Source organism: Hemiscyllium ocellatum, chromosome 6 (genome assembly GCF_020745735.1).
Source record: "Hemiscyllium ocellatum isolate sHemOce1 chromosome 6, sHemOce1.pat.X.cur, whole genome shotgun sequence".
NCBI lineage: Eukaryota > Metazoa > Chordata > Chondrichthyes > Orectolobiformes > Hemiscylliidae > Hemiscyllium > Hemiscyllium ocellatum.
Window position 1 is genome coordinate 33,460,856 of NC_083406.1, and position 9,339 is coordinate 33,470,194.

A 9,339-nucleotide genomic window follows, 5' to 3' on the forward strand; every position below is an offset into this window, starting at 1 on the left:
GATTTGAGCAATACGGGGACGTTGAATAGACGGAGGCTATTTTACCAGGTGCATTGGGAGTCTGACGGGTGATCATACAAAGGTTTATAAGATCATGAAAAGTGTGGATAGGATAAAGAGGCAAGATCTTTTCCTAAGGGTGGGGTGAGTCCAAAACTAGAGGGCATAGGTTTAAGGTGAGAGGGAGAAAAATGTAAAAGAATCTAAGAGGCAACTTTTTCATACAGAGGGTGGTGCATGTATGGAACGAGTTGCCAGAGGATGTGGTGGAGTCTGGTACAATTACAACATTTAAAAGGCATCTGGATGTGTATAAGAATAGGAAGTATTTAGAGGAATATGGGTGAAATGCTGGCAAATGAGACTAGATTAGTCACGGATATCTGGTGGGCATTGACGAGTTGGACTGAAGGGTCTGTTTCCATGTTGTATACCTCTAGGACTCTAAATAAAGAATGATCAGCAGAGTAATGATAACTCCAGTTGGACTATACAACAGCGGATAATCTAAAATTTTCACCAAAAACTTCCTGTAACATATTACCATACATATTTAGTTTTATAAAAGGAACATTTGCATCTGTAAATTCAAAATATTTGACTTGTGCATGAGCGATGCATAACAGTTCGAGATTCTGAAACAACTTTGTCCAATATGTCTTTGTTCAGTGGTTACTGAGACAGTTTACCCATTTTAAAACATCTTCTAACGTCACACTGAAACACCGACCATGTACCCGAAATGCATGGATCTGATTATTCATCTTCCTGTGCTCGAACTGTGGTAGCAGTGTCTTGAAGGACAGGTCTGAAATGTTTCAGAAATGGTTTCAGTGCAGTACTTTACAGATAAAAGATCATTGCCAGAACTTTATACAGAGGATTATGCCTAATATTTCCTTGACGTTACACAGTCGAACATATGGACATTACTTTATCCGATATAGCCCTGGAGACTAAAATTCAAAGTTACAATGGAGGCTATTAATTTCTGATACTTGATATTTTTGCTATTTCTATTTCACTAATAGCTTTCACATTAACGAAAACATTCTTTGAGATAGGGGTTTAACTGATATTTTAGGAAGTGTACTAACCACCGGAAAGCTTCACAAGCTGAAATAGAGCAACCAGCTGGACTTACTTTAACCACAAAAATATGAAACCCATAAAGGATAAGTGTAGAGAATACATCATAGTTGGTAGTGAGGTATAGTAAGTACCAACACATGCCAGCCTGAATGGATGTCACAAGCAACAAATCAGTGGGATTTAAGGTTCATCTTAAGTGGTGTTTGTACCATTTCTTATTACTGACACTGATTTACTGGATGTATACTACAAAAATTGAAGTAATATTACTAACATAGTTGTAAACATGAAATCGTGAAGCATTTTGTCAGTTACCAGATGACAATGTGGCATTAGGAAATATCTAAAACCATTAATTAAACTTGTGTAAAATTAAAAATATATCTTGTAAAAATTCAGCTAGCAACAGCATCAATTAAAAAGAACAGAATCCTCTTTTAGCATTATGCTATGATCCAGTGATGCTGGAGTTACATAGATACAGTCTGATTTTTGATCTCGGTTCAGGCAGCACTGAGATCTGTCTCTCAACTGTGGATCGTGAAAGTTAACTCATTCGTCTTCCTTACCCGTATTCATTGTCCAGTGATGCATTTTAGAAAATGCACATAGCTAAGCAAGGGCTGGATTTCTGTTAGCTGTGATGTAACCCTACAGTGAAAGAGGGCATGGATACTTAACAGTTCATTAGCTCACTAAGGATAATCACAGACAAAATACCAGAAGACTCTGGAATAGTAGCCAGCATTGGTCACCCCCTTCAGGAAAGGAATTAAGAGAAAAAGGTCAACAAAATAAATAAATAAAATGGGGATTGGTAGGGACACACTGTTGAAGAGGATGAAGTTTTACAATAGGATTCCTCCTATTCTGCCTGTTCTGCTGTTAAGGTGTTATCCAACTTCTTGTCTCTGCCCTAGCCAAAGACAAACTCTGCACAACTTTCCATGGACAACAAAACATTTTATGCATCACAGTGGATGGTGCATGGCAATTGAAAAACCCTATAGTGTAAGGTGACTTTTCTTTAATGTACTGACATACTGATACACAAGGAGATACCCAAAATGTCTTTTCAGTATTGGTTACCTGAATTGGAAACCTACTCAGAAACTAAAGAAGAATTGACTTATTGATTACCACACAGAGGATCAGAATACATCTAGGAACAACTTTCTCTGGTATCATGGGAATAAAAGACGACCAGAAAAGACAAAGTAGTACACAGTTTGATTTCAAAACGTTAATATATTTTCTATTTTATAGTGAACATATGCATCTGATTTGTATCACCCTCATTTTCAGTATCTATGATGTTCCCGTTTTTATATATAAAAAGGGTGAACTTGTAAGATGCCTTTTAAAATAAATATTTTATAAAATAATAAAACTTCAAATAAATATTCTTTACACTAAACAATATGTTGAAAAATTAGAAAATAAAGACTGAATTTATGGTAACTGTACAATATACATGATGTCAGGGGATATCAAGTGTGACATAATGGTGAACTTTGTAAGGTGGAATATAACCTAAATGTATTGATTGACTGATTCACATTTGTCTGAATGTACAAGATATTAGTATAATATTTGTAAATCTGCCATTTATATGGCACCATTTTCACAGTCTTAATATTATTGTATATACAAAAATATAACAAATTAACTCTGGCAGCAAAAAAATGAGCAATTTGCTAATTTACATATTCTGCAAGAAGTATTCACATACAATACAGAGAGGCCATGGAGTGTCGTTGTGTTACCTGGAGTTCTAGCTTATGCTGTTTCAAAAATAATGGTTATCATGCATTCCTTTTTGATCTCACTGATTGAATGGTTTCCATCCTCTTGAGTGTCATTTGACAGAGATGGAAAATACAGGGTCAACAGCGTTATCACCGCAAACCTCAACAGTCTTCCAAACTCTAGGGAATTGCAGTGCCACTATTAAACACAAATATAGATGGGGTATGTCATGCTGGTCAACTAGAAGCCAACCTAACCACAATGGGAGACACCTTTTTCCCTCGTTTCTTTAAAAAAAAGACCATCTTAATGGCCATTGATTGTGTGGTTTATATGTATTACGGCTATCAGATAAAAAAAGGTATCCAGCATTGTGCTCAGTTGCTAGTGTCGTAAGTACATTTCTTCTTCCACACAATAAAATGTACAGAATAAGAGAGAGTGTTGAGAACTAAACACCGAAGACAATGGTCCCCCTTTCCGTTTCAGCTAGGAGGGCTTCTCAAGGTTCCGAGGAGGTAAACTGGGAACCTTGCAACAGACCGTGTTCGAATTTTTGCAATGGCACCCAGGACGGTTAATCCTATTGTAGCACCCCTGACACAACTTAAGGCAGCCCTTGGCTGGCAGGTAACACCACAGGCAGGGCATAACGAGGGACATGAAGCCCATGGCTGACCATCGGACACAGCAATGTGACTGGCTACAGGAGCATGGATTATCTGCGCAGTTGTCTTCGTCATCATAGTTTGAGCAGTGGTAAAAGACACCTTTCACAAAGCAGAAGCAAGTCCCATACTCCACTGCATTCTGTGCAGAGCAGAGGCACCGTTTGTCACAGAGCCAACAGGAAGGTAGAGTCCTTGGATAAGTGCATTCCTCACACTTACACTTCCCACAGTCTTCACATCGGTAGATGTGTTTGCCCAGTTCTTCTTTCCCCAGAGGCTTCAGTTCATCAGATTTAAATTCCGATTTGGGCTGCACCCTGATGATCCGATCAGAGACACGGTCCAGGGGAGAGGATGAAGGTCCCAGAAGCCTCTGCTCGGAAGATGTACTGCTTGTACTTGTCCTTGTGCTATTCCGAGAACTGGTACTCACAGTGCTAGTTGACCGAGTTAAATGCGCCCTTGATGAAGAATGTATATGGGGTTGCTGACTCCGACTGTTAAGCCACTGATGCTCGTGGTCGTTATTTAATCCAGACATTCTCTCATTTTTGTGCTGCGAAGGCGGTCGGTGCACGGACTTGCTCCCAGGTCTTGGAGCAACAGTAGGTCCCTCTGTGTACTCATTAGTGGCCCTTATAATTCGGATCTGATCGAGCGACAACACTTGAACCCGCTGTGGCTGTACATCCCTGGGGTCAGGTTCCACGTGTTGCCTTCCACTGTCACGCAGCAACTGTAGCAGGGCTGCCGAACCACTGCCATTTTGAGTTCGCGTATCCATCTGTACACTGGAAAATGATCACCCCACCAGGCTTAGAACACATCTGAAGTCCTGTCACAAAACAGGAAGAAATATATTCAGCATGTTATGCTAAAATATTCAAAGCTTTATGCAAACATGAAAAGCAAAGCATGAAATCAACTCCTCTGTTTTAATCTTAGTGCACGCTAATAAGCGAGTGGTGTTTTCATCCTTGCATGCAGCAGACTCAAATGAATAAGGCTGGGCATGTCCTGACATTTACACATTTTCCCTTCAGCAAGTTCATAATTCAGTGTTCCCTCCTCTTCTGAATAAGAAGTACCATTGAATTACTGGGTTTTTGGTTCTTAAAATTATTGACACAAGGAAGACAGGGAGAAACAGGAAGAAACAGGCAAATCAAATTCAGACAATAAATGCCAAAAAATGAGGAGCTGCCCTTACAACTTAAAAGATATTACAAATTATCAGTCTACACTTTTAGAAGTTTCAGCTGGTCAGTTGTTGATGTGTATTTTGAGAGTGAGCACAACTTCTGAAACAAAACATTTCACGTGTTTTGAAGCTTTTCATTTTGATTTTTGATAGGTTGTTGGATAATTCTCAGTCTGAAGTGCCAAACAGGATAGCAATTTGACTCTTCACTCACAAAGCAACTGACCATAATGTTTTTTCATGCCTAATACAATTCCAATATGCAGAATCTTGAACTTGACCAGAGCTAATTAAAAACAACTCCTACAGAACAAAAACTTGATAGTACCATTGCAGTACAAGATCCAGCATAACATACCTCTATTTAACAGTTTGGAGAATTTATTTTAGAAAGGTAGAATCTAGTCTGCAATGCAGAATAGCCTAAGAAAAATATGTGAAGTTATTTGTCCGATGAATCTCACAATTATAGACAAGGAACACTGTGACTCTGCCTTTTAGATTTTAATAATGCTTACAAATTCTGCCTTTGCCCGAGCGCCTCCTCCTGTCAAAATGGTTGCCATGAACAGCCAAGGTCCAACCTCTTATTTGCTCTGTGCCTCATTGTAAACTTCCTCTGCAGGCGTCAAATTATACAATAGACTACATGAAGTTATCCCATCAACAGAGAAAACCACCATTACTATTTGGATATTATCCTTTACAGGTAAGTGCACCAGTTTCCAGTTCAAAGTACAGGGAAACCTCTCAAAGGGTCAATATGAATGCTCAACCATACATATAGTGAAGAAAAAATTCCACAAAGGAAACAGTTTATTTTCAAAGATACATCAATTTAAACAAATGGGGAAATTTGTTTACAACTTGAGAGTTAAATGTAACTGCCAAAAATCTCTCTTCTGTCATCAATACAGCCACTGCTTAATTTTCTTGGGAAGTAGTGTACATTTTATTGCTTATTAGAATGCCTGTTTCTATCAAGAGTGTATATTCAATGATCTATTTAAATTACAATATTTAGCTTCATACTTTCCATAAGCAAATAATTTGAAATGGACACTTTAAAACTTTAAAAGGAATAAAAAGTGCAAGAAAAACTAAATTCCATTCAAGTGACAAAATGAATTACAAAGGGGATGAAATAGCAAAATATGCTTGGACTGGTCTCTTTATAATGAATGTTAATTGTGACTTTCAGCAATCTGGGCAAAGGGTCTTGGCTGTTAAAACACTTGGCCACATCCTAAAAATCTGTATAAGCGACAGGCCAAATTCACACTATACGGCTTTTGCTTAATGTTATATTCCAATTGACTACATTCGGAAATGGCACATTTACAAAATATTCAAGTGCCAGTTAGTTTAACAATATCCTCACTTTAAGGATTAACAGTGGAGAAGAGGAAACAAGTTTCTTGTTTCCAGATTTAATTTGGAAGACCATCCCCAAGTAATGCATGCTTATCACCCTCATCTTTATCAAAATCTGCCAGCAATGTCAAACTCAGAACAATATGTATATTGTGGGTGAGGTTTTATGCACGGATCATTCACCATGAAAAGAAAATCGTGACAACTTCCATATGCAACTACTACAGAGAGGAGCCTGTAAATGGGATTACAATCCACCACTTGCGCCAATTCATTCAGTTCTCTTGACTTGATGTGAAGTTTTTGCAAAAAAAAAAGCTCTTGAAGCACGGTTGTTTTTTGGTTCTGCCCGACTTCCTTCCCTTTTCCTCTTCATAATAAATAACATCAAACACGTGGAATGTTGGAGCAGGACCCACTCCTTTCACAAACAAGCAACCGGATAAGGGTCGGGGGGGAGGGAAAGACTGCGGCATGGAACCGGCCTCCAGTCCTCAGGAAAGCCACTGAGGGAGCCCCTTTCATCACACCCAGTGAGTAATGGTACGGAGGAGGTTGACAAGAGACGGGGTGGGCATAAAAGTGCAAAGCAAGAAAGAGGAAGAGGACAAGCCGGGGTGGTGGGGGCGTCTTAAAAAGACAAACACAGACCAAGATGCCGAAAGAGGGGGCAAAAGAGGGCAAGGAAATGGGGGCAAAAGAGGGCAGAGTGGCAGAAAATTATGAAGAGAGGGTAGGTGGACTCAAGGAAGTGGGGGCAAAAGGAGGACGACATGCGGCAGGATTGAGGGGTCGGTGCAATATTCACTCTCTCCCTTCTCAACATCATATCCTGGCGGAATATCGCATGTTCAAAACCGCTTCCTAAACCAGATCTTTTTTATTACCTTGTTAAAACAGGACGCGAAGTCGACTTTTTCCAGACACTTGCACGATAACCAACCCGTTTAAATGCAGCAGCAGCATCAAAACTCTGAGCGCCTCTCTGAACTGCACCAGCCTCCCACCACCCACCTACACTGGCGCATCGTCCCGTCAAAATGTTATTTATTCTAACAAATCTGGAACCCATGAAGTGAGCTGAATCCCAATATCCCACCTGGTCAAGGGTTTCAGTGCATTTCCTTTGCAGCCTGCCATCCAGTGCAGCCAAACCAAACGGATTACAAAGTTGGGTGTAGTGTTTTCAAAGTGAGAAAAGATTTTATTTTTGAAAATATAAAAGCCCTCCCTAAAACAATCCGATTCTCCTCTTCCCTGATCTATTCAGCATAATAGCGAGGAATCGGTGCTATCAATCAGAACGTTTCTTATTTTACAATGTTGTTGTCCCGGGTTGATACAAGTTGACGCTTGTTTATGAGCTAACCTGCTCATAACGTGTTGAAATATAGCCTTTGAGATAGAAGCATGAAGATTAAAATGACTGCTTGCAAATGCCTATTTAAAAAAAATCTCCAAATGCCGCTTTAAAAGAGTTCCCCTTTCAATTTTGTTGAAAACGCATCCCAGTACTATTTGAAAAAAATGCCTTTTCTCCATGCAAGTTAAAAGTTCCTTTTCAAACTTACCGTGATCGCGGCGTTCCACTAACTCCTCTCCGGCGGCTTATGTCTGCGTATAGAAGCACATATGCTCCGCCAGAGCAAGGGAGAGAGAGACGCCAATACAAACTCCAGCAAAGATCTGCCCCGGCCACTATCTGTAAAAGCATCCAATAGAGGCGGGGAGTAAGGGGGGGGGGGGGGGGGAGAGAAGATGGGTGAGGAGTAGGGGGAAGAGAAAGGGGAAAGGAAACAGGACCTGTCCGATCGCCGATCGCAGCCAGCAGCCGATCGATCACAGCTTGTTTATGTGATTTTTACAAGGAGAGGGAGAGAGAGGGAGAGGGGAAAGCAAAATCCTTTTTTTTCCTGAATGAAGCCAGCAGAAGCAGACACGAGGGCGGACGCGCACACACACGCACTAACTCCACTCAGCTATGGAAAAAAAATTGTCAATGTTGCAACTTTGCAGAAGGGAATTCTAGGCGCTTGGTCTTCATTCACAAGTGGCCCTTTCGTTGCAAAGCGGTTCACAGTTGTTCCCCTGCTACTACGGCGCCCCGATCCTTCCCACAGATGTGAAGTTTGCAGAGTGCTTTAAAGTAGCAGATTTGCCCGAACTGCTATTAAGTTTTCCAGAGGTAGCTGATGGGTAAATGGCGTCATGGGATCGAATAGAGCATTTGTTGTCCCAGAGGATATATTGCATCCGGTCTCTGCTGATTGGTTCTGGGCTCAAATTCATTAGAGTTGAGTGAGTGAGAAATGGGGCGGGGGATGGGGAGAGACGGAGAGAATATTCAATATGTGCCAGGACTAAAAGTCTAGTGCTGCTTCAACATGCAGTAGAAAACAGACCTCTTTTAAACTGCAATCTGCATATCAGTCTCCAGCTTTTCGACCGACTCCCGCTCTGCTTATGTTGAAGCCTTCGATTTTATTTTAAAAAAGGCTCGCCGTTTCTGATTGTCAATAACCTGCTTCAGAATCTACATCGGATCTAAAAATTAATAGAATTTTCCAGCAATCAATCCATGCATTTGCTCTTCAGTGCCTTTGCAATTGTTAACCCTTCAAGTGTTAGTGAAAGCAGTTTCCCAATAAACATGTGCCCACGCTTATCACTGCAATAAACTGAGCAAACTGTGCAAATTTATTGATATTAATCCCTTTACATGCCAAGGTTTCTAAACTGAGATTAGGTGTCCTTGTTTTAAACCATTAAGCCATTTCTCGAAACCGTGCGCAAAACCCACAATTTTGGCGGGGGGGGGGGGAACCCACGTATTAAATTCTATTCAGAAAAAAAGAGAAAATATATTGTACGCAACAAAGAGGGAAAGGCAGATAAAATGAGGCAAACTTAGATGGGGGGGGGTGGCAGGAAGGGAAAAACAAAGATGGTCAAAGAAGGAGGAGTTTTGGTTGGGTTGTTCAAGGAGGCTAGAATACAGCTGACAAATGGTTTTGTAGAAAACTCCAAGGTGCAGGTGGACAGTTATGGAACCACAGCACTCCAAGGTTGGAATGGATGGAATGGGAAAGAACCAGCAATTTGCAGTTACAATTCTGGATTCAGGAATGCACGTAGTTTGCTATATGACTTAAAACCATCATGCAGATTAAGGTAGAAGAAGGTCATAGAGATAATAGACAAGAGTGAATCCGGTTTTGGATTTCAGACAAGCAGTCCGAGCATTTAGCAACA

General features: G+C 40.5%; 1 protein-coding gene across 1 annotated transcript; it reads right to left on the minus strand.

The window, feature by feature from the left end:
• Positions 1-2,346: 2,346 nt before the first annotated feature.
• On the minus strand, positions 2,347-8,291 carry spry2 (sprouty RTK signaling antagonist 2). The gene is made up of 2 exons (XM_060826534.1): positions 7,659-8,291; positions 2,347-4,347 (listed from the first exon to the last, which is right to left on the minus strand). The coding sequence occupies exon 2, from the start codon at positions 4,294-4,296 to the stop codon at positions 3,331-3,333; it is 966 nt and encodes a 321-aa protein (XP_060682517.1). The 5' UTR covers positions 4,297-4,347; positions 7,659-8,291; the 3' UTR covers positions 2,347-3,330.
• Between the last annotated feature and the right edge of the window lie 1,048 nt (positions 8,292-9,339).